The following is a 26,696-nucleotide window of genomic DNA, read 5'->3' on the forward strand; positions in this document are numbered from 1 at the left end:
ATAAATTGTGTAAAATAGAGGTAATACTACTTACTTCATAGCACTGTAGGATAATTTAATAAGTAAATGAATAAATATATAAATTACTAAATGAACAAATTACAAATAAAAGTGCTGGGAACAGAGACAGAATACTCAGGTGTATGTTCCAAATTGACCATTTATTGGCTAAATAATGCCGGGCAAGTCAAACAATCTATCTGAACCTCAATTTTTGTAAATCAAAGTTAATTACCCGCTCCCTGCTACCTTGCATTTTCATGATGAAACTCTCCCTTACAAAGATACGCTTAAGACAAAATAGAGATGTTCACCTTCCAACACTGGTTTATACGGCATGAAAAAAAAAAAAGAAGCAATTTCTAAGTTAGAAATTGTATAATAAAACATGAGAGAGGAGAAAAACAAAATGTTTGTCTGAGGCCTTATAAATCAAAACATCAAGCAGTCCAACGCCTCAATTATAAAACCTTGTTTTCATTTATTAATCAAATCACTTCTTGGTTGCAAAATTTTTTCCTTTTGCTTATAAAAGATTTACTTTTAAATAAAAATGGAAATGCGGGGCATGTCTTTGAACAAAACTTCAACCCTCTGTGCCCCCAAGAAATTCGCCGATTCAATAAGTCCCATGTCTGAAAGCAGAGGGGCTGAGCAGGGAAACACAGCAGCCATTATGTACTCATCAATAGCTCATGGGCAGGCCCGGATAAAACAGAATCTGCTCTAATGAGATGGCGAGTCTGGCCAGGCCAATAGGTCGGCTCCAGCTCCTCCCGAGAAGAGCGCAGGCGGTCCAGCTTCACCTAGGCACAGCAAACACACACACCTCCCATGTTCCCTCTAACACAGTCAACTCTCAGACTGTGTCACATGAACTGCAATTCTGCATATTCTTGTGTCCATAACAGAAAAAGCTCTTCACTTAATGTGGTAGAGGGAATTCCCTCAATAATTTTTCATGTTAGCTGACATTAATAAAAGCAAATGCCTTTTTGATCCACAGTTTCTTAAGCTTTTTCCTGGCCATCTTTAAAAGTTACATTGGCTAGGGCATAATTCTAAAACTCTCCATTTAACCTTCCCCCTGAAATTGCAGTTTTTCTTTGAAAGTGCCTTCTAGTGATGCTGACTGAGGTTTTTGTATTCACTCAAGGCTATCTTATATGCCACATTTAAATCTAAATTGATTTAAATAGCTGCACAATTTGAAAACCTTATGATCTAATATAGGTTGTTTGTTGCTCAGATTTTCTCCTTATCCCAGGTGAAATTGAGGAAGAATTTCAGAGTCACCAAAATGTGAGAAGTAAACAATGAGCAGCAATAAGAAAACAAAAGCCAGAAAGGGGGAAAAGACTGGAACCCCATCTCTTACCTCCTGAAAAGTCCTGCTCTGGCCCCCGCTGTCATCGAGATACGCAGAGAGCTTCCGAAGTGCCGCTGCCACGTGAACGCGAGACTCCGTCTGGCTGCTGTGGCTCATGAGGGAGAGAACAAGTCCAACTCCCAGTACACAGCCCGTGCTTGGATGCCAAAAAAAAAAAAGATGAGGGTTAACAATCATAGAAACCCGTGGCACCGCTCTTCACTCTTCCTGGGAGTTAACAGTGCTCTGTAGTCTGAGGTGAGACGGCTGGATTTTCATTCTGCTCCCTGCTAAGTAAGTGTGTCCCATGAAACACTACAAGTACACCCACCTCCATCCTCAAAAGGAAACCTTTATAACAAAACAGGTGCCCATGGCCCATACCAGTGCTGTGTACCACTGGAGAAAAGCAAACAAATAAAAACATGAAACAGTTGGACTTAAACTCTATGGTGAGGAGAGGAGGAGGTGAAAGCTGTAGTCAAACCAGCTCTATCTCTGCACCCAGAGAAAAACTGTGGTCCTCCCTCCAGCCCCCGCCCCCATGCACAGTGAACTATGATTAACTGAGTAAGGAGAGAAAAGACACAATTTAAGGATATGAGCTGAGGACATCTGACTAATAATGGGCAGATAAATAAATGCAATAAATGCAAGACATGATTACACCTAAGTGCCTCATGTTTCCTAGTCAACTTCAACAATTTGATTTTCTTTCTTAAAGAAACTGTATTCGTCTGTGCACAATGACATTAATCCTCTTCTCCCCTCTGATCCCTCAAAGTACCAATGGGTCAGGAGAGAAAATGGACAGATGACAGGCTTGTCAAAAGTTAACCCAGGGGACAATTCAATTCAGATCTTGGGCTTTGTGCCCCAGGTCTCCTGAAAGAATGCATATCCGTTTAAAGAAATGAACTGTTCTCCCAGAAAACTTCTAGTTAGTATAAGATAATACAGTTTCGAGGTAATTTCTTACTTTAAAAAAAAAGTTTTTTGTCATCATTGCTGCTTTTCAAACTGAGGAAATGCTGAGTTTTTCAGAAATCACCCCCTCTCTGGCCTGGCTTGCCTCTTGCCATGATTGCTACTTAAGAAGACATTCCAGGGCATTTCTCCAGTAACATGTTTCAATCCCGTACATTATGTTATTTTGCTCTTATATAGCGCCTATCCGTCTCCTTGGCTGGAGTCATCTTTGCATCATTTCATGAACATGTTAGTTATTTCCCCCAAAACCTCTGATAAGAGACACCCGAAGGATGGGGATGCTACCGGATCTGCTCAAGGTCACGCAGAGCGTTTCAAGCAGAGCATGGCCAGAAGATTTTTACTTTTTAATTCCCAGCCTTCTGTTCCATCTGCCAAACTGTAGGCCCCTCTGGTGCCCTGCATGTTGCCGTGATGGAATGCCTATGAGAAGGCAATATAGCTCGTGTGTTTTTCCAGGCTCTATTGCATAACCGTCTGGCATTAGAAAATCCTTTGTAAGGAAGCTACTGAGGTAATAAATCCATCATTAGTCAGGCAGAAATGCTGTTAGAGTGAGCATGAACTTAACAACACGCTCAGCTAGCTTAATGCGTTTCCAACTAGTGACATCGGCACTGAGCATCTGACACTGCTTGCTCCAGAGACAAAGCACATTTCTGAGAGAGAGGCTGCTCTTCATTAGTATGGATTCAAGTCATTCTTTTTTCATTTAGAACCTACAAGGTAGTTTTTCTGGCTATCTTTCTCTATTGATGCACATAAAAATTTGACAGAATTATACCAAAGATATAGTTAGCAAAATGTAGTTAATATCTTGAAAATTTTCACTTTTGCTCCCTCTTTGATTGTTAAGTTGCTACTTATGCTTAAGATTTCAAGTGCAGCTTCCTCAGGGACACCTTCCCTGGCCCAGCAGGGAACCTGGTTACTATTCTCCCATAGCACCCTGTACTAATTTACTTCAGACAATTTTAATTATAAACTCTGATGAGGATTATTTGGGGTAGTGTTTAATTACCACCCACCCCTTTCACTAGCCCCGTGAGGGTGGATGCCCTTTCGGTTTCTTCCTCACCACAATGCCTGTGGTACCCGGTATATTGCTGGATGGGGACAGGGGTCCAACGAATACCTGTTGAATGCTGCAGAAGTGACCAAATGCAGAGCTTCAAGGGAGCCAAAAGTGAGGGAAGCACTACCAAAAGAAAGGCAACAAAAAAGAAAACCAGGACCTGATTCTTTTGTTTAGTTGGAGGCAAAATTTATGAGGTGTAAAATTCACTGACCGTATCATGCAAGATTCAGTCAAGAAAAATTGATTTCTATTTCCTGCCAAACTGATTTAAGAAAAAGGGGTGTCAGGTTCATGTGGAAAAAGGATTCTTTCCAAATCTCACTTAAGTTCTGGGGTTCATCTTTCTCAATAAATAGGCAGTTACCTAAAACTTGTCTCTTGGGCTATTCTGGGCATAGAAAAATCTCTATTCCCTGGACTGATGCTTTTCTTTCATCATCGCCAGGCATATGGGTATAAAGGCTGCAGTCCCAGTTTTTAGTTCATGTTTACCTAAATATTATCACAGCATAATTACTCTTAAGTAAGCTTAGCATTCACTAACAATTCTATTCATTGCTACAATGGTAATTATTTAACTGTTGCAATATACGAATATATACTCTAAGTGTATATATGTGTGCCAACATAAATATGTTAGTGTGCGTGCTCCTACTGACCCGCTACATTGTTTCCTTCTGTTTTCTCTCATTTTTCTAGCATGCATGAAGGAGGTAGTTCTAAACTTCTATTCCTGATTTCCAAATCTTCTATATTCTAATGTGTTTCTTTTTTGTCCTAAGTCTTAAAGCTTCTCCCAAGTGCTTAGTTCAGCACTTCTACACGCTGACCCCATTCAGCTTCCCTTTGCTATCTGCCAGCTCTAAACCAAGATTAACTTGGGCAGAGGTAGCTTTCACATCTTTCTGTTTATTGGAAACAAAAAGGAGTTAAGTGTTGGTGTCTCAAACATATGAAATAAAAACAATTTATGTAGAAAATTGAGCTTTTGGAACTGCTAACATAAATCTTCTATACAAATACTAACAAATGATAAAGAGAATTTGAGTTTTAAAATTATATGCCCTATTATGTCATTACTTATTTGAATGTCTTACCTAAGTATATTAAAATATCACTGCCAAAAATTCTGCAACTTAAAATCTGTGCAATTCTGATATGTGTATTGCCATATCAACTGAGATGTATTGCTATATTTTTCTAAAATTAACCAGAGATGAACCTTTAATTCCCTAGTTTACTGTTGGCTATCCTGTAGATTAAATACTAGATCATCTAATAATTAGTTCTAATAACAGTTAACATTCGCACAGCACTTTGCCTTTGCAAAGTGCTATACAAATATTGTCAAATACGACAATATTTGTTAAAAGCTCAATAGTAATTAACCAATGCTCTCAGGTGGATAGCATGACTAGTTAGGGCTGTAAGGATTGCAATGGCACAATACGTACCACTAGATGGCATCAAAGTGTAAGTGATAGGGTCACAAATACATACTAGCCCAGGTGCTAGGTTCCCTCAGCAGGGACATGTCCGTTCAATCAAGGAAGCAGCCTGAATTTGCTCTGGGTGAATCCTATCACTTGAGACAGTGTGCTCCCAGATCTATTAACTACCTCCTGCTAACACTTCCACCATTTCACTTGAGGAAGGACTGCCCTAGACTCTTGCAATCTCATTAGACAGAGGAATATTTTATGCTATGAGCCTGGCATTCAGACCTGAGACTAGTTAAGACACTTGTATTTTTTTTAATGGCAGGCAAGACCTGCATGTCAGAGAAAAATACTCATCTCCATATTGTCGAGGGTCAAACTGCTTTACATATTTTTTCTGATTTTCAAAAATATTTATTTTATTTCACCCATTTCCCCACTCCCTTCCCCTTTGGCAACCATCAGCTTATTCTGTATATCTATGGTTCTGTTTCTGAATTGTTTTGTTTTTTACATTCCACAGATAGGTGAAATTACATGTATTTGTCTTTCTCTGTCTGATTTATTTCACTTAGCATAATACCCTCTAGGTCCATCCATGTTGCTGCAAATAGCAAGATTTCATTCCTTCTTATTGTGAGTAATATTTGAGCTTTCTTTCTGTTGAAATGTTCTCAATGCTGTAGTATTCAAGAGAGAAAAATTGCTTTGGAATCAGACAACCTAGTACTTCTTTCTGAGCTCTGTCACTTATTGTATGACCTCATACCTCCTATTTGAGACACTTTCTTTTATCAGTAAACCAAAATGATGATGAGTCCTGCTTTAGTATCTACATTTAGGTTGTAATCAGGGCTTAATTACATGAGAAATGAATGTGAAAATGCTTAGCACAATTTGAAGCTACTAAGTAACTATTAATTGGACCTCAAACCAAAGAGGGAACAACACAAGCACTGCTACCCACGAAGCATTAGAAACAACAAAATACTACACTTCATAAACTGCAGGAGTAACAGGAGTTTTGAGAGGAAAGAGAGAGGGTTTCTTGAAGGACCTGAGCTTTTAACTGGGCACAGAAAGACAAGCTGGAGTTTACTAAGTGGAAGGGGAATTTCTGACGACTATTCTACCTGATTCACTTGGCTGGTTTGGCTTAGTGGATTGAGCGTCGGCCTGCGAGCTAAGTGTCGCTGGTTCGATCTTCCAGTCAGGGCACATCAGAGAAGGAAAACTCTGACTCCAAAAAACCTCCGCTGCCTTGCGGCATACCTCTTCAGGGGAAAGGCTAAGGGAGTAAACCCCGACAGAAAATCCGGGGCCGGAGTCCCTAAGGCGGTTTGAAGTTGTAGTCAACACCGGCAACTCCTGCGGCGCACCTGAAGCCAAGCTGTATTGACTCCGTCTTTCCCTTGGACCCTTCAGCTGCGAAGAGAGGGGGGGTCTGCTGCATGGGCAACAGCAGACCCTCCATATCACCCTGCCCAGGCTCTGTAGCTTCAGCGTCATCACAAGATGTCGATTCAACACGGGAGGAGACAGATACCGTGTCACTCCCGAGTCGGACTGCACAGCCATTCTCGGCGGTGCAGATAGACTCTTAAGAAGCTACACTATCGTCTCTCGAGATGGACGGCTGCCGACGATTCTACCTGACTGTGGGATTAGTCCCCTATCTAGGCCCACCGTTCCCTCTCCCAAATACAGTTGCTCGCTCAGAAGGTAAGCATAAAGAAGAAAGGTAAGAATAAATAAGCATCTTATTATTTTAAAAGGTTCATTTTAAAGCTAAATATGCTTAGACATATTTGGTTATTACATGCATAAATGCCTACCCTGTGGATAAGTCAGCTACCCCCATGGTCCTCCTTACATTCAACGGATCTACCTAGAAACTAATGAAGATAATATTGGGTTGGCCAAAAAAAAGTGCTTAATTTTTTCCGTAAAATAAAAGACACATTTTTCATTTTCACCAATAACTTTATTGATTTGGATATTTTGAGTATGTTAGCATCTCCTGCGTGGTATAACATTGATTGTTCTCAATTAATGTCTCGATCTGATCATTGCCAACTTCAACTGGTCTACCCGACCATGGAGCATCATCCAGTGAGAAATCTCCAGCATGAAACTTCACAAACCACTTTTGACACCTTAAATCAGCCACAGCACCTTCTCCATAAACTGCACAAATCTCTCTCTCTTTTTTTTTGTGTGTTTCAGTTGTATTTTTTACCTTCCTTGAAATAATAAAGCATAATATGCTGAAAATGTTGTGTATTTTCTTCAATCTTCAATGTTAAAATGGCTACACAAAAACTCACCAATTTTGAGAATTTTTTAAAAATGCACACTGATATGACAGCTGTCACAATACAATCTAACAAAATTGTTTTGAATGAAGTTAAAGACAATTAAGTGCTACTGGAGCCATCTTACAAAACAAAAACCAAAAAACAAAAAAACCAAATGAACTTTTGGCCAACTCAATGCATGAAAATCATTCTTGATTGTTTCAAGTGGCTGAAAGTTTGGAGTATCTTAATCACAAAATTTCCCCCCAACTTTATAATGCTTGAGCTACAGCTATGATGAACACCTTTGGAGGGAAGAAGGCAGGAAGAGAGAGAGAGAGAGAGAGAGAGAGAGAGAGAGAGAGAGAGAGAGAGAGAGAGAGAGAAACACACCCATCTTACTCCTTGATTGTAAAAGGCAACATGACCAATACATGGATTAGGCTCAAAAGTCTCAACTTTTCATTAGACCCAATAACAGTGCAATAGCTCTATGCCTTCTAGAAATCATTTTCTATATTCAAGAGACTTCAATCATGCCACTGAACTCTCTTTTCCCATAATCGAAACCTCACCCTTAACACGGCATGTCATCTCTCAGGTGTTTTGTGATGACCTGGTGGGTGTCAGTGGCTCTTAACCAATCTTAGCCTGTATCTGGAAGAACCTGTCATGACCACCTGTTACGTGAAGATTTGATTTTGTTTATTCATGATGAAATACTTGCTACATAAAGCTACTTTGACCATTTACTCTTTTGTTAGTCTGAACAAACAGGCTACATGGTATCAATGTAACTTCAGACCATAAGTTCGTAAAGATCAGAAATGTAAACACTGAATTAAGTCCTATTTGAACAATGAACATAATAGCAAAAAAGTAAATGAGTTCATAAATTGGAAGTTAGTGCTTATAATCTATTAAGTTTCCAAGTAACCACGAATCCCAGAGGATCCAAACCTGAGGTTCTAAAACATGTATAAGTCCAAAAAGGTACAACATAGTCCTCAATGGTATCAGTATTTCAGAGAGCCTAATGAAACTATATATTTTCCCACACAAGCCACACAGACTAATTGAAACACTAAATGTCTCACTAAACAAGTATATTTAACACTTTTTTTGAAGTGTTCTTTTTTTATTATTCCTTTTTGTTTTGTTACGTTTCATGACATATTTGAGAAAATGAATTAAATTTTAAAATGAGTATATAGTTTAATAGACAAACAAAATGTTAAAAAATCATGTGGTCTGTGGGGCAAAAAGGGATCTATTAACATTGAGGAGGTTAGGAGCCCCTGGTGTAACCTATATTTATTTCCATTTTGATTCCTCGGCCATTGGATTTCACAGGGAAATCTAAATATGGGTCAAAAACTCTCTTAGTCCAATCAAATTAAAAAAATAGTTTCTTTATAAAGGTTAACTCATGCACACAGCCTCCAAATATATGCTTAATATGGCATGTACAAGACAGAACTTAATGACAGCCATAAAATGACATTTGTTGCTTTGTATGAAGCAAATTTTCTATTGCTGAAATACTGTTTTCAGAACAAGCTCTAATTACAGACTTTTAATTATTACTGAAAATTCTTTGCAAAGGAATACAAGATCAGGTCTTACAAATATTTCACCATAGAATACAAAATTTATGGCAGAGAAAAAACTAATCTCTGAGTATCTGTTGGAGAGGAAATGGAATCAACATACTTGTATTCAAGACTAGTGTCAAAGCAGCAGTTTTCCAGAGCATCCAAAGACTTCATCAGAATAAGGTTCATCTTTTGGCCAGAGGTATCACTATGTAAAGACCAAAGGGGGAAGTGAATTATTTAAAGTTATTCAACTGTCTAAAATACTTACCATATAATATTTTGTTCTCAATATTTTACTGAAAATGCATTTGTTTCAAAAAGCATAAAAGTAATACTAATAATGACGATTCATATATATTTATTTTGTAGATAAACTGAATCAGAGAATTTATTCAATAATTGGGTTTCTGAACATTCCAATTATCTGCAAACCAATAAACCCTAAAATTGCTACTTTTACATGTTCTCAGTTCATTAAAACTTTTTTGTAAGTATAGTTGATATGCAATATTATATTAGTTTTAGGGAAACAACATAGTTAGTCAACATTTATATACCTTAAGATGTGATCACCACAATAAGTCTAGTAATCATCTATTGGTATGCAAAGTTATTGTCATATTATTGACTTTATTCCCTGTGCTGTACACTACATCCCTATAACTTATTTATTTTATAACTGGAAGTTTGTACCTCCTACTTCCCTTTACCTTTTTCATCTATCCCCTCCACTTCCTCCCCTCTGGTAATCATTAGTTTGTTTTCTGTATCTATGAGTCTGTTTCTGATTTATTTGTTTGTTTATCTTTTTTTAGATTCCACATATAAGTGAAATGATATGGTATTTGTCTTTCCCTACTTATTTCATTAGCATAATACTCTCTACATCCATGTTGTTGCAAATTTAGCTCATTTAAATTTTAAATCACTAAAAATAAGAACCAAAGTCAGAATTCCAAAAATAATATTTCTAAGAATACTGAAGTAATTGTCTTCATTATATTAAATAAATCCATTAAGCTGATATTATCAATAGCCGTTCCAAATCCCTTTCATGCAAAGATTGTTACTTTTGATTTCATGTTTCAATTGTGGAGGTTATAAGTTCTATTCTTTTACATATGTGTGTGTGTGTGTATATATATATATATATATATATATATATATATATTTTTTTTTTTTTTTTGCCTGTAGTAATTGATGTGAGTTTGTAATTGTCTTGGTGAAAACTATGACTTGTTTAATAAAACAAACTTAAAGGCAGTTTTCTCAGGCAGAGTTGTGGGCTTCATCACTGCCACTTGATTATCAAGGGTCCCACATGTCACCTCTGTGCTGCTGCCTCAGCCGTGCTAAGTGGAATGCTGCCCCAGGAATGCTGCCTAGCCAGAGAGCACTTTAAGCATCTTCTCCAACCAAGTATACACTGGTTTTGCTTGAGGTGAAGGATTACATTTTGCAACGAAAACACACACATATAGACACACACACACACTTTTAATAGCTTTAACTAAACGAGTTCTAGTATAGTTGTTCTCTGGAGTAAAATTTATTTAAATATGCTAAACAAATGTTAAAGTACTAGTGTCCTCTGGGAATTACAACAAAAGCAAGCTTTGAAATAATATGCCTTCCTGAATAAGTTCTAGACTGGAATTTAAATTTAGGTGATTTTTTTCATAAGCTGGAGCAGAAAATGAATTGTCACCATTCTCTTTTCCAAGGTGATTTTTCATTCTCAAGACCGACAGATTGTCCTAGTCCTGTTCCCCTAAGGGCCTATCTCGGGTCACTTAATTGATGTCATTGACTACTCAGAGTCAACAGTCCTCAAAACATTTACCTTAATTTCAAAAAAATACAAACATTGTCCAAAAATGCCATTATCTGATGACAGTGTTGTTATCTAGCAGAATATTTTTTTAGTATCAAAGGCATATATAATTCAGATTTCTGTGCTCCAAGAAATTAGGAAGGTAGGAACCATGAATAATTATAATGGTGGCTACTGCTGCCAAAAGGGGGATGCTATCAAACACAGGGCCATGAAGGCAAATTTAAAATCTGCAGTTGTTCTGAGGGCACTCAGTCATGAGAGGAGCTTCCTGGTGTCTCCCAGGGCCTCCTGCAGGGGGCAAGGTTAAGCAGGAGAAGACAGGGGTGGAAGGCAGTCTAGGAACCAGAGGTGGATGCTTTAGGTGAATCACCACAGGTATGACTCAAAGTAGTATGATTAAATTAACCACAAATGCAAGTCTGTCAAGTCCTAAAACCAGAAGCAGCTTATCCAAAACTCATGAAAAGGGGGCCAGAGCCAGGATAGGATGAAATGAGTGGCTTGGAACTAAACTGCTAGGGCTCATCTTTAGTTGTCAAACATGTTGCTTGAAAGGAGACTGAAGAAAGGGCATGAACACAGATGGTGAAGAGGCTACCATTTGTAGCATAGTGGCAAAGGAAAAGAGAAATCAGTTTTAAGTCTTCAAAAATACTGTGTGTTCTCACACACACACATGCACACACACGTGCACACACAATATATAACAGTCAATTCACATGCAAAGAGCAGCTTTTTGTTCACATTCAGGCCTATACATATACCAACACTGGTGAATAGAACAAAATGAATATTCTGGAAATGTTTCATTGATGATCACAAAGACTAAGCCAATCTTCCTAATCATCTGACAGATGTTTCCAAGAGCTGAAACGATGATCTGCAATCCGTTACTGTAGAACACGGCGGTCCGGTCGCTGCGATCGGCGGGAGGGAGTGCAGCTTCTACTGCAGCTTCCATGGCGGCTGTGCAAACTCCGAGCACAAAGGCTCCTCCCGCCAGCCCAGTGCCTTTGGGGCGTCGGCGGCCTACACTACCCGTTGATGTCAAAACTCACCCTAACCATAATGTATGTTCGGAAAGATGTGGAGACAGCGCCTGCACGTGCAAAGCAGGAGTCTCCTGGCCTGTTGGAGTCTCCTTTATCCCTTCCCCTGCCCCCCACTGCTTTCTTGAGGAGTTTTCCTCTTACCTGTAATCCCTTTCCTTTCCTCTTCTCAATAAACATGGTGTAAAATCCTAGACTGTTCTCTGGGTGATTTCTCAGAGCAAAGACAGTCTGACAGTTATTTCCCTAGATCGACAGCAAGTCTCCTAAAGGTTTCATATAAAACTCTATAAATTACAAATGAAACTTAACCACTGGTTTTACACGGAAATCTAAATATAGCATCATGATATCCAGTTTATCCACATAATCAGCACTTCTTGCCTTTGGACAGACAGTTCACTTCTGCTAACCAGGGAAGTTTGACAGCAGCTAATGTCACACTACTAACCCATTTCCAACGCTGGAAAATGGGGTTAAATTCCAAGTCAGTGATATCTAAATATTCATGATACTCAAATATTCATGCTCCACCACATTACAGTACATTCAGATATATAAAATTCTAAGATTTGTTATAAAATAGAAAAAATGAACAACAAAATTAGACTCATGTACAGGAAAGCTTTCCCATTTAGTGGAATTTTCTACTAGAGTCTTTGATAGTCTATTAGCCCTATTCAAAGGTAAAGCTGCCAGGCCAAAAAATGAGTAATCAAACCAAATAAGCCACACAATATGCACAAATTAAGACTCTTTAAGGATTATAAAACTGTAGCCAGGGCACAGGATAAAAGGAATATTTAAAACTGGGTACATACAGTTCTCAGGTGATTCAGTGACTCCCACACCCTCAGGCACAAGGGACACTCCAATCCTTTCCCTCCATTTTACAGTGATATCAATAAAGGATCAGCAATTATTTTCACCCTTATAAGCCAGGAACAAAAGCAGCTTTTCTTTAGTTATAGCACCATAAGATTAAACCTTTCCTCATATCTATTACAGAGATGTATTCAGGGCTTTCATCTAAGCATGAAATGATTTCCAAGTCATCTATCACTTTAATAAGAGCAACCCTTAAAATACATTAATATCTATGTGATGACATTTTAGAAAGACAAATTCACTCATAAAGAATAAATGATTAACTTGCCTATCTCAAAAACTTTAGCAAGCAGATACTGCTCAGATAAAATGCTTATGTTTGTGTATGTGTGTAAAATCCTCCACCTATACCACAAAGAGGAAAAGCCAGGCTGTTTTAATAGACTGTACCTGAGTTTCTCCTCACACAAACGAGAGAGAAACATCCCCAAAGCAAGGCCCATGTGGATTTGCACAGCTTGAGACTCATCAGCACTTGGTTTCCCAGGTAACCTGGCAGTCAGCATGTTCAGGATTTCCTCAACCTTCTCTTTGCAGGAGATAATGAAAACTGGCACCAGGAGAGACAAAGCCGTAGCGGCCGCAGAACGGGCGATGGCACTAGCTGTGTTCTCACCAGAATAGGATTTCTAGGGCACGCCAAAGAAAGAAAACAGGGGGGGTTGGTCTTTTGTTTAAAACACGAAGGAAACACACCTATCACAAAAACACCATGCAACAACACAAACTTCTCTTAGATCCACCACCACCAAGCAAACAAATAATTTTAAAAATCTGTTTCTGTTTGTCTATAGGTGACAGTTTCACCGTTTTCACTCTTACTGAAACAATTTGCTACTAAAAAACCCGTTAACTAACAATATCCTTTTAAATTTGAAAAAACAAAATTTAAGTGCCTCTTTTTAAAGGGTGTGAATTCCCTCACTAGAAAGACTGAAAGAATTTCAATGTTTTGAAAGCCCACATGTGTATATAATGAAAAACCCAAAGTAAGCTATCCAAGCCACATTATAAATGTCCAAAAAGCCAGGAGTTTTCTAGGAGAGAAAGAATGAGGTGGGAGTGGAGTGGGGTACAGCTTAAGTTTAGTATGGAAGGACAAGTGTAAATTTAGCACAGGGATCTATTGGCAGATCTCCTAAAATCTTTGGTGGGAACGTTTCCCAGTAGATGGATTATTTCCTACAGGGGGTTAATTCCTTTTAATTAAAAAGGAAGGTAAAATCCTAAAAGCTTCTGGTTACAAAGCAATAACCAGCTATTGAAAATGAAATGGAGAGCCCTATATGCTCCTTCCTATACGCAATTATGGGAAAAGAAGTGAATAATGGCCCTAATACCATGACAGGGCAGCTGACTATGAACAGCTTCTAACAGTGTCATGTTTGAGAGCCCCACAAGGCATTACATACACTTATAAATATGTCTCAAGTGGGGAAGAAAGTCCATTTACCACTCCTCACCATTACCCACTTCTAATTTTTCAGACACACCATTAAGGCTGTGTTGTCTCTTGTAGACCAATCACATTAAAAAGTGCTTTTAACTTATACTCATTTGCTCTCTAAGCTTTAGTACTTTAAGGATAAAAATCAAGCATGTGCTAAGGTATTCTTTTAGTTAATACAGCACTATTATGACAATACTACTCAAAATGACCCAGCTGCTAGGGCACTGGAGATTTAAAAAGTGACTTTTGCAACAGGGCTTTGAAAAAGTGTAATAATGCAAAAATCACAAAGATAAGAGGCAACAATGACCTAATTAGTAAGGAGATTATTTTTATTGGTGTGCAAGAACTAAGCAGTGTTATCAGAAACCTATAACAGTATCCTGTCCTGCGCAAGATCTGAACCAGATAGCTATTGCAAAGACATCCATATACACAAACATGTCTTTCATCCTTCATTAAAGAAATAAGAACATTTCGACAGAAAACAAATTAGCATAAAGAAAGTATTTCTGTGAGCAAAATCTACCTTCCAATTTAATCCTACATCATCTAGTAAGGCATTTTTTTGTCCTCAGGTATAGTTAAAAATCTAGTTTCACACCCTAAGGCCCAGATGAATACATTCCAGGTCCTCCCAAGGGCAGGAGGACAGAGGCACAGAGAGAAGACCTAAGGCAATGGAGTTTCAGGCTAAATTCCGGATCTTAACAACTGTTCAGGACATGTGCTATATTTTCATTCTAATCAACTATAATCCTCTGCCACTCAGCTGATTATCCCATGATCACTATAATTCCCTAAGCAATGGATCGTGATAAGATAGGACCATAATAATTCCACAGATACATAAATGACGCATTCACTCCAGCCAGCAAAGGGAATATGAAACCTAAACAAAAAAAGTGTGCTTTCAATTTGCTTCAAATCTCACGATATAAGCAAGAAGAAAGAAAATGACTAATGGGTGCTTTCTTATGATCAACCATGTTATTTTGTATTTATAGAGTATTTCATAATTTTCAAATGATTTTTCCCATATATTATATAATTTGATCCCCACAATCTTTTATAAAGTTGGCAGAGCATTAGTTTTTACCTTCATTTTACAGGTAAGGAAAATAAGATGATGGGTTAAGTGTCAGGTCGACAGTAACAAAACTAAGAAAGGATGAAGCTAGGGTTACAATCACTATAGGTAACACTGCTCAATTGCCTCATTTTATAAACAGGGAAACAAAGGTCCTGAGAGATTAAGTGAACTGTCCATGTTCACATCTCCTGAGATGGAGAAAAAACAAACAAAACCCCCCAAAAAACTATGACAAGAAACTCAGGATCCCCATCTTCAGCTAATATTTATTTTACCATAACTGTAGCTCTTAACTCTGACTTACACATTAAAATAACCTAGAAGGCTTCCAATTAAATCAGAGATAAGGCCTACACATCAGTATTTCTTTTTTCAATTTTATATATATATAATTTATATTTATATATACACTTATTTAAGAATCCCCAAATGATTCTAATGTACACCTAAGAATCATTACATGACATTATGAATTTCATGTGAATAACTGATATGTGCAGAATCAACCCTTGAGTTTGCTAATCTTTTTTTTTTTTTTTTTTTTTGGTCAGACTTACATAATAAAACCAGGAGAAAAGTTGTCCTCTGGGTTGGTAGTGGCTATCCACAATGACCAGGAGAGTATCAGACACCATGGAAACCCAGTCCTTCATTGGAAGGAAATTAGGTTGAGCCTGAAGATGAAGAAAAACATGAAATAATAATGAAAAATTATTTATAGATTTAGGGTATAGCCCCATTCTGTATTAAAGAATGAAGTGCTATTATCAAAGGGTAAACTTCACCTGCCAGGACTAAGAAGGTGAGTAGGTATTTGACAAACATACATCACCACCTGTGTCCCAACAGGAATATTTACCTGTCGTACGAGACTTAACAGAAGTGAGAGGATGGAAGCTGCAAAACAGAACATATCTGAGAGCTCTTCAGAGCTCTCCTGAGCTCAGTGAGAATAATGTGGACATTAAAGGGAGAGATGTACAGAGCAAGCAACTCAAAATTTCTCAATTCTATGATGTAATTTCACAAAGGCAATAAAGCACCTTACAAAATTTTCATCATTATCACTAGTATTTCTGTTATCACCATATACTTATCATTCAAGAAACATCACAACATTTCCCTAACCAGTTATGAAAACATAATTGATTTTACATTTGGAAAAGAAAATAGAACGCAACAAAACAAAACAACAACAAAACTCAACTCATTGAAGAGAGAATTTGGCTTTAAAAATCATTCATGATCATAGATGTCAAAAGCATTCATTAACTCACATGGTGTTTTCAGGTCATGCAAACTAAAAGTCAGTGCAGTGTTAAGTAGCTCCTTGGAATTAATTCCGTGAATCAAACAAGACTTTTTAAAAAATCTTTAGCTGTTGGTCATATGCAGATTTAAAAGAAGTTTGAAAACTTCAACTTTATTAAGTAATGACATCTTGAGTTTGTATTGAGTAACAGCTAAAGCCAAGGTCATCAAGAATAAAAGCAAAGCCCATCTTTGGGCTGTGTGGCCTCTCAACGTTTTGTGTACTATGTGTTCCAGTGCAGGACAAAAGGGTGGGGGAATAAAGAAGACTAAGAGAGCCTGGAATTCATAGTCTGAGCTAGAACCCCCACTTATTACTGGGGTAAATTGCCTGTACAGGTGCATGTCTCTTTTTAAAGGATACTAGATATTTCCTCTCTTAAAAATTTCATCTTTCTCATCATTAAAAGAAGATTCTGGGTTTAAAGTTAAAATTTTATATAGTAATTATTATTACATTTTTATCCTTCATGCAATAATCCCTTGATCTCTTTCCCTTCCCCACATGATATACACTGGTAGCTTTTGCCACAGGGCACCTATTCTCGTGTACTGGTAAAAGCACCCTTTGGGGAATTCTCTCTCTCATGATTTGAAGCTTGGTTAAATGCTCCGTCAAGCTACCTGTCCTACCCTACCCAAAGTGTAGGAATTTATGGAACTCTACCTCTTAACACATTGCGTACGGGTGGCGAGAATTCTTGTCATTTCTAAAAGGCATTTAAATACCCCAGTACGCAATGTGTTAAGTGAGTGATGCAAAGACAGTAAATGACTAAAGCTGATCCATCCCAGTCAGGGTAGGGGGTGGAGGTTGTTGAGATGGCTCATCAGTTACCGTCTTGGACTTACCAAGTTTCCTTGGTTACTGTGTTTTCCAAAACCCAATTTTTAAGCTCTGCTTTCATTCCCTTGGGCTTCCAGATTCCTTCTTCTAATTCCTTTTAAAAATGAGAGCCATTTCTTTGCTTGCAATAAAAAACTCCACCATGAAATAAAACTGCACTACAGGGCAGGCTGGTTTAGCAATTAACAACATAGGTTCTGGAGCCAGACTGCCTGGGTTCAGATCCTGGTACTGCCATTTGCTGTGTTACCTTAGGAAAGTTGTGTAGCCTCTCTGAGCATTTGTCTTTAACGTGGAAAAGAATATTACACCTACCTCCTGGGTTGTAAAGATAAAATGAGTTAAAAAACAGTACAGATGGCCCATAAGACACTCTGTGGAGACAGAGACAGGCTGAATAACATCAAATAAAGTCCAGTTTTTGCATCAAGAAGTGATAAAGTATATGGTGATGGTGACAATAATGGCAACTATTATTGAGAGGCTAGTATGTACCAGCCATTGTGCTTTCCATACATTAATTCACTTAATCCTTCAATAATCCTACTTGGTTAGTATCGTTACCCTCATTTTAGGTGGTGAAATAGGCTCTGAAAAGGGAAGTCACCAACAGCAGGCCATAGAACTAGTTAAGTGCAAGTATTAGGATTTAAATAAAGAGCTCTCCTACTCCAAAGCCCATGTTTTTAACCACTAGACTATACTGTCTCCGGATACTGATAGCCACTAGATAATGGTGCTTGTAAGAAAAATAAATCCATGCCTTTTTATTTTGACAGATATGAATTATCTGAAAAAGTATATTGGAAATGAACATTGGCCAGCTCACCACATGTTTAATTAAGAAATAAATGCCTTGCAAAAATGAATAGACACTTTGTCATTGACATCTACAATTAAAATGCAAAGTATAATTTTTTTCAGTCAGTAAACACTGCTTATTTATCATTTCTTGACAGCATTATTCACTTTCAGTAAGCCTAGTTAACCTCCTAAGATTGGTGACCACTGATGTAATCACAAAAAGACAACCCCGGTTGCATAAAATTGGTACCTTCAGATGAAATGACCACTTAACTGTGATGGAGAAAGCAAAACAGAAAAGCTGCAAAGAAAAGCGTCAGAGAGACACCACAGCTCACAGAGTAAAGGCCACCAACTAGCCTAACTGGGCGCTGCGGACACAGACTCTAACCTCCTGAATTCACAGCCACGCTTCCAGAGACTTCTCACTTTTCAAATGTCACACAGCCAAAGCCCACTGGTTCACATCACCCTTAGCTCACCTCCAGGACCCCCTCGGCATCTGAGGAGAGGCTGGCTTCATGTTTGCATACGACGACAGCAAGGCTGCTTAAGGCTAACAGCGCGTTGCCTTTAACCACTGGGCTGTCCCTGTTTAAAACAAACAAAAACAATCCCAAGAGAGGATTTTGGGGCATTAACTAGGAGAAAAGAAGGCGCTATTATAGGGAGGGCAGATGAGGTCAAAAAGCACTCCTGCTCCTTCACTGCGTCTCATAAACACAGGTCTGTTTGTTCCCTGATGCCAGCAGCTTCTTCCTTTCTTCTGAAACTGGTGCTGATTTTTAACTCTTCTTATAGATGGAAGGTCATTATACATTTTTATAACTTAAAAATCCAAGCTCATCACACCAAGTTCTTAAAATTTTTATTTCATCAATTGACATTACATTTCCTAACCTACCTGTTCTTTTGTCATCTTTGGCCAATATAAATGTATCAATTTCTTCTGGCAACACGACCAAGGAGTCAGGTGAATAAGCCTGGCTGAATGGAACTGGCCTTTGACTTTCTTAAAACACTGGTATGGGAAACCAGCTTCCCGTGAACCACTTGAGACAGCATACTTTCCTAGCAATTTGTCAAACCGGCAGCTTTCCTCACTTTCTGTCTCTTACCACGTCAAAGCCAGCAACCTCAAAGTCAGTTTGTAATGAAATTTTGAGACCCTAGATAAGATGGGGGGTGGGGGAAAGGATCTGTTTTTAGACTATTTGGATTGTGAGTTTCCCTTTAAATGATAGTTTTCTAATATTAGCAAAATCTTAAATTTGACTTCTGAATTTAGTATCAATAAACTAAGCTTCTTTAATACACTCACCACTTAAAAATAAACACTTAGTATTATTCTATAATTCTGAAATTGGACACTATGAGATGTTCTTGGCTTGCCACCTGTGTCCTAACAAAATTCAGGCAGCAGAGCATCCACACTGTCAGTTGGGTTCTCAGTTAGCCCTAGGATTGATTGTGGGTTCCCATAAATACAGAGAATGCTTCCTTAAACCTAGACTTGACACCTGAACTTGAATCAAGACCTATTCCATTTACCCCAGTGCTGGAATAGAACAGATATGTGGGGTAAAGAAAACAGAGTCATGACTGAATGTGAGTTTGTGAGTATTAAAAAATTAGTATGCACATGTGTCTTTGCATTTTTGCTTTATTTGGTAAGACTAGGACTTGGGATGTGCAACGATCAAGTTCTTCCTTCTATCTATTCATTCATTATTCATTCCCTCCTCCCTGCTCTCTCTTCTGCCTGGGAGTGGTTAAACTCATTGAAGACTTGCTCTGGACACTTGGTCATTTTCTTTACTAATTTGTTCCTTAATTCAATCTTGTATGAGACCTGCCTTAAGTTGGTAAGAAACAACACTTATATTGGGGATGGCGTAGGGGAGAAAATAGGAAGAAAGACTTGTGATCCAAGCATGTGGCTTCCCCGAGGCTTTGCTAGAGTTCTGCAGTTGGGATTATTGGAAACTCATATAGCTAATAGTAAAACAAGAAGTGAGGCAAGGTATGGGCATTCCTAGGTAGCCTAGCTGTAAAACCACTTAATAAAACCAAAATTAAATCTCTTACTTTTCCCCTCTTTCCTTTAGCTGAGAATATCCTGAAGCCTGTCTGCTACAAAATAGTCATAAATTCTTAAAGTTAGAAAAAAAAGTTTTAAATTCTCAGTGATCTGAGAATTAGATCCCCAGTTTTAATCCCCCTGTAGAAAAATTTAAGATGGTCACCAGAAGTCAGGTATCACATCTTTTCAAACAAGGATAGTAGAAAAGATAACATAAAAAGTATCTTTTTAACTCTGAAATTCTGAAAGATAATTTAGCCTCAGTTTTAAGACAGTGCCCTAAGTAATTTTATTTCAAAAGTCTCATTGGTCTTGACATTCCAGAGCATGCATTATTTCTTGTAAAATAGAGAAAAATGTATTTAAAGCCACTATTAATTAGACCTTTGATTACAGATTAAACACAGATTTGGACATTAATTTTTGGATAGAAAAAATTAGTCCACAGTCCACTCAGTGCATGCTTAGGCTGAGCTATGTTTCACAAAGGTACCGCAACGAGCTCTTGATCTTCTATGTATGCCCTCCATGCCCAGCACAGTGACTTATGGAGAGAAGACACTCAACACATATTTAGTGAAATAAATTTAAGGAGGAGCTGGCCAGCTGAAAATCTGCAACTGGTTCAGCAAAAACTCATCTCCTTGTTGATCAAATAACTATCCTCTACAGTCAAACAGTAGTAACTAACTTGCATAATGACATGTCAGCATCAGTACAATATTTATCTGGGCAACATCACTGACATTTTAATTAAATTGTCTTTTGAAACAAACTGATGCCATTAACCTAATTAAAAAGCACATAAAAGGATGAGCTATGATGATGCTTTCTCAGGAACAAAGTATTACGTTACATATTAGTAAAGTGACCCATTCCCTCAGGGATTTTTATCTTCAGGTTCAAATCTATCTAATTAATAACATTGAAAATAAACTTACATCCATCATCAGGTTTTATCTGATTCTCCCTTAGCCCTATCTCAGATGGTTTAGAAACAAATGCTCTCAAATGAGCAAATCAGTCTAATCCTGTAGACTAATGTTTTACTTCCTGCATTTAACTTATGGCTCAGAACAAAGTCAGTCCAACGCTGGACCAAACCAGCCTGTGACAGTGCATGGTCCAAGGAATAGAAGGCTCACCCAGCAGGAGGTGGTGGTGGGGTCCTCACACGGGTGGAGGAAGTCAGTGGGAAAAAGTAAAGTGAAAGCAGCAGAGTGATTTTTCCCCTGCTCTATCATTAATCTGTTTGCCTCAAGGCCTTAACTACCTCCTATTCACTTGCTGTCATGCCTAGTATTGTCAGGGTTGCTTTAATAGGACAAGGTCTATAAAATGCTTTGAAATTTTTTGTGAAAAGGTAACACCATGAAAACATGAATTATTTTTACTCTGTACCACTGAGAATGGGAACCCTCTTATTAGGTATTACCCATGAAATAATGCTTTGGAAGTCTGAAGATTAAAGTCTCGTTGAAATAAAATTTCAGAATGGAAAATGTAAAAGCTACTAGAGAGTCCTAATTATAGTTTGTTTTAAAAGAAAGATGCTAGTTTCTTCAGTATTCAAGCTTTCTCCTGTGAGTGACAGAGCACCATTTTTAATAGGATATAAGTATATAAGTAGAATAATATGATAGAACAAACTATGACAGGTAATGTCAAAGGTAGCCCCTATCCCAGGACCTCCCCACTTCCGATATGCAGTTGAGTGCTCTCCCACTGTGGCTGTAATTCAGCAAACTAGATGAGTAGAAACCAATGTGTCCCTGTAGAAGCCTCTTGGTACTTTAGTTTTCATTTTGTCAACAGATATGTCCCAGTGCCTCCCGCAGAACTGAGAGCATGGGAGGATTACCGCCTCTATTTGCCTTTATTTAGGACACACGAGGCTGAGGAGTGCTCATGTAGTGAAATCAGACTCTACAGTTAAGTGCCTGTTTAAGAAACTGCTGGTAGAGCCCTGACTGGTGTGGCTCAGTGGCTTGAGTACCAGGAATGTGAACCAAAAGGTTGCTGGTTCAATACCCATTCAGGGCACAGGCCTGGGTTGTGGCCAGGACCCCAGTTGGGGGCATGAAAGAGGCAACTGACTGCTGTTTCCTTACACATCATGTTCTTCTCCTTCCCTAAAAATAAATAAATATTTTTAAAAATTACTGGTAGAAAGGTAAATCAAAGTTAAATCATGCTTTTTTTTTCCCCCAAAAGGCAAAATCTACTTAGCTACAGGGGGACAAACTATACTGCAATGAAATATTTCTGGATAACGGATTTTCAATGCACATGAAATCTTCTAGGTCAAAGGTATATCTGTATTGTTTGGTGAATAAGAAGAAAGGATGTCAAAGAATGTCAGCAGCTAAAGGTGATGGTGGAAGGGAGAAGCATATGTAGCTGACTGTAACCTACTGCCTGAAACAATTACTCAGCTTGTTAACAAAGGAAACTGATGAGATTGTTTTAGCAAGTTCATTTGAGTATAATTTTCTTAGTTGGCTTAACTTAAAAAGCCTCAAAATAGTAATACTCATGTTATTTTTTGTTAAAACTATAAGATGACTGAAACTGCCTTTTTTACTGGATTTTCATATTAATTTCTAGTATTTAAAAATTCAATTTTTAGATACCATAGACCCAATAACACAAAGAGAATAAAAGGAAGTACTACTTTGATTTATTTTCTGGATGACAGATGAGACTTAATGATTAATTTATTAATTCACATCAGCAAAGATCCGCCCGCCACCCTGCCACATGAACTAAATTAGAAGTTAAAAAATCTAAGTCAGCATGGAGCACTTTGTTACCTGTGCAACCCCAGTAGACTCTTTTTAAAAAAAACATTTATTTATTTATTTGTATTTGTTTATTTATTTATTTATTTATTTTTTAGAGAGAGGGGAAGGGAGAAAGAGAGGGAAAGAAACATCACTGTGTGGTTGCCTCTCAATTGCACCCCAAACTGGGGACCTGCTGTGCAACCTAGTCATGTGCCCTGACTGGGAATCAAACCAGCAACACTTGGTTCACAGACCGATGCTCAATCCACTGAGCCACACCAGCCAAGGTTCCCAGTAGACTCTTGATGTAAAAGTATGTATTATACTGATTCTTTTGTATTCCCACAAAGACGTGTAGTAAGAACTAACTTAATATGAGAAAAGGATAACCGATTTTTAAAAAAATTATTGAAAAGTCCTTTAAAATTCTTAAAGTTATGAAATACCTAAAAGGAGAAATTGTATGTACTTGCCAGGAAAAAAAATGTTTATAGAAAATTTTTGACAAGAGAATAAACAAATCTTACTTTGCAGCTGACTTGGTGATCTCATCAGTCAACATGTCTCGAACCCTGCAATAACGATGGAAAGAAAATAGATATAAGAGGTTATGTTAAAGCAAGAACCCAATCCTTGGCTTATTAATAAGAACCTAAAGATCTAAACACTATATATGTAGAATTTTAGTGTAAGGTGAAAGAATTGCAATAGGGCTTTATTTCAAAGACTTTCGCCTACCTATTCCTTAGGTCACTTAGTGGAGGGAGAAGGAGGTGAACATAACTAAGGATGTACAGGTAGTGTTGTAATGGCATCACATCATGAACTCCTTGGAGACTATGTGTGTCCTTTATATTGTTCTCTGCTATGGTCTGAATGTTTGCGCCCCACCCCCCCAGGTTCACATGTGAAAATCTTAACTCCTACTGTAGGGTATTAGACCTGGGGCCCTTGTGAAGTGGTGAGGATGGAGTCCTTATGAAGAGACACCAGAGAACTATCTCTCTCTCTGTCCTCTCTCCCCTCTTCCCCTTTTCTCTCTTCTCTCTCCCTTCTCTCTCCCCTCTTTCTCCCTCTCCCATGCGAAGACACAATGAGAATGTGGCAATGATCTCCCAGCCTCCAGAAATGTGAGAAATAAATATCTTGTTGTTTAAACCACACAGTCTATGGTATTTTGTTATAGCAGCTCAAACTAAGACATTTACTCTTTTTTGCACAAGAGCTCACAAAAACAGCAATTTACTATTTTAAAATCCTAGGTAATGCAATAGTCACTATGTATGTGTGTAAAATAAAACTAAAATCATTGGCCATATAGTCACTCTGAAGCTAAAACAAAATAATTACACTCATGAATTTGAAGGTATGCTCAATTCAAATATTCACAGAATAAAAAAACTTTTTTAGTATATGAGCCTTGAAATAAAGTGAAAAACAATCACTGACTGCCATGTTTACATTTTGAAGAGGATATATACATTTTTGCTATATACCTTGAGTTTCATAAATTCAAAGTGTTTATAAATATTATGAGATTTTTGCATTCATAAGTATTTTCATTTGAAATCTAACAAAATCTAAGCTATTCTGCACTCTTTGAGGATGTCATTCTTAATTTGACAATAAATTCTCTAAACTGTCCAATCTCAGTTTTCCTAGATGGAGAACAGTAAATTTAACGTATTCTTTTATCGGTCAATGTGGAGTATTTACAAATGATGACCTGCCTATACTTATTTCCACATAAGGCCAAACCTTCCACTTGTGGACTAGTTCTCTCCTTTTACCCATCTCTTCTCTCTGCCACATCACCAATATTTCCTTTTCTACTTGTGTTACTCCTCTTAGCATGTGAACATACTGAATTGTCTACCATTTTAAAATAAGAAAGAGCCTTCCAACTATTGTCCCATTTCACTGCTTCTCAAACATCAGAACTCATTTTAAAAAGTCTATACTTGACTCTAGTTCACCTCCTTCCACTCTCTCTAGAGCCTACTATGACCTGGCTTTTGTACCCTGAACTCCACCAGAGCAGCTGCTGTCATGGCCACCAGGGACTCTCAAGAGGCCAAACTGAATTCCCAACTCTCAGTCTGCATCTTTTGCCACCTCATAGCAGCATCTGACACAATTGGTTGCTCCTTTCTTGAAACACTTTCTTCCCTTGGCTTTTAAGAGTCCAAGCTCTCTTGGTTTTCTTCCTGTATCACTGATTACTAATTTTCTGTGTGCTTTATTGGTTCCTTCTTCATGGTCTCCATTTCTAAATGTTGAAGTGCTCTGGGGCACAGTCCTCTGACCTCTTCTCTGTCTTTAGTTACTCCTAGGTGATCTCATCTAGCAACATAATTATAAATGCAGTAGATATGCTGATGATTCCCAAATTGCATTTCCAGCCCTAACTTCCCCCATGAACTCTAGACTCATATAGTCAACAACATACTTGATAACTCGAATTGGAGGTCTAATTAGGTATCTTAGGCTTAGCAAGTCACAAGACTGATTCCTACTATATACAGAACTGCTTTTCTATTGTCTTCCCATCTTAGTAAATTGGAACTCCAGACTTTTAGTTATTCAGTATTAAATATTGCAGTTATCCTTGACATCCATCTGTTTCTCACATTCTTCATTTAATGTATCTCTCTACATATTTTGAAAAGTAGAGCCAACATACCACCTCCACCAAATGATCACTGTCAGAAGATGAAATTAAAACTACATGTAAAAGATAATAGCAAATAGGAAGCAAAATCCAAATTCCTGATTTCTAATCATAAACCCAATGTCATACATTTTTAACTGCTGTTATTTTTAAAACTAAATATAGAAAAATGAAAGTTAGAATTAGTCAAACACACATATATATATACACACAATGCATACACACACATATGTACACACACACACACAAAAGAAGCTTCTGCATTTCTACATCTGTCAATTGTCAGTAATAAAAAATAGAAAATCAAATAACCTTTGAACAGATTTTTAGATTAAAGAAACCTGTGGTTTCAGGCAAAACTATTTAGATTCTGGGCACTTTACTTAGATTTAGGCTGCTGCAACATTAATCTGACAAGGTATTAATCCCAACCCATGTAACAATTTAAATTGCCTTTAATGTGCCAGCACTTACACATTTCTAGATAATATAGTGGGAATTCACTAGGAGGTGTCCGCCAAAGGAATTAAAGCCCTAATATGGTAAAGCTGCTTCTAATAACGAAGCTATCTTGGGGAGGGGGGAGCAGGTGAGTGGAAGAGTATTTCCTGACTAAACGTCAGTTATGAAGGCAATGAATTAAGTGGGGAAAAGCAAAAATTTTCATTCAAAAGCATTTAAAATAATCAGTTATAAGGGAAAAAAGGGAGAAGTAAGTCATTTCACATTGCTTAGAAAAATAAAAAACATGAAATTTGTTAATAAAGCTCTCCTTCTTATATCTAAGGAGATGAAAAAGACAGCTATCAGATGTTCAGTGTTTTCCCCTTCAGGCTCATATAGAATTTAAAATCCTCAACATTAAAGCCTTTAAAGCAGTCATCTTCTCATAGTTCACGTCCCATGACATCATGGAATAGCCCCCTTACCAGAGCCAGGCTGTGCTTCTTTTGAATTGCACCTCCTCAGCTCCTTCTTTTCCATGTTTTAATTGCAACTCCAGCTCTGCTATTCTTCCCTGTAAAAAACACAGCATAAATCAGCATGCAAGCTTGATGGCAAAAATTATCTTAAACATTTATTTGGGAAACACAAATATAACAGAT

The 26,696-nt window shown here is 37.8% G+C and overlaps 1 protein-coding gene across 1 annotated transcript in view; it reads right to left on the reverse strand.

Annotated features, from left to right (window-relative positions):
* The window catches only part of FOCAD (focadhesin), a 336,121-nt gene that overhangs the window by 40,813 nt on the left and 268,612 nt on the right, over positions 1-26,696 (reverse strand). Inside the window, exons 23-29 of the mRNA XM_090274062.1 lie at positions 26,520-26,608; positions 23,447-23,491; positions 18,533-18,641; positions 15,646-15,762; positions 12,936-13,174; positions 8,887-8,976; positions 1,379-1,526 (exon numbers count right to left, since the gene is read on the reverse strand). Of these exons, the coding sequence (XP_090130188.1) occupies positions 1,379-1,526; positions 8,887-8,976; positions 12,936-13,174; positions 15,646-15,762; positions 18,533-18,641; positions 23,447-23,491; positions 26,520-26,608 (837 nt within the window). The remainder of the gene's footprint in view (positions 1-1,378; positions 1,527-8,886; positions 8,977-12,935; positions 13,175-15,645; positions 15,763-18,532; positions 18,642-23,446; positions 23,492-26,519; positions 26,609-26,696) is intronic.

This window comes from Furipterus horrens, unplaced genomic scaffold, assembly GCF_987537825.1.
Source record: "Furipterus horrens unplaced genomic scaffold, mFurHor1.1.pri manual_scaffold_4, whole genome shotgun sequence".
Classification (NCBI taxonomy): domain Eukaryota; kingdom Metazoa; phylum Chordata; class Mammalia; order Chiroptera; family Furipteridae; genus Furipterus; species Furipterus horrens.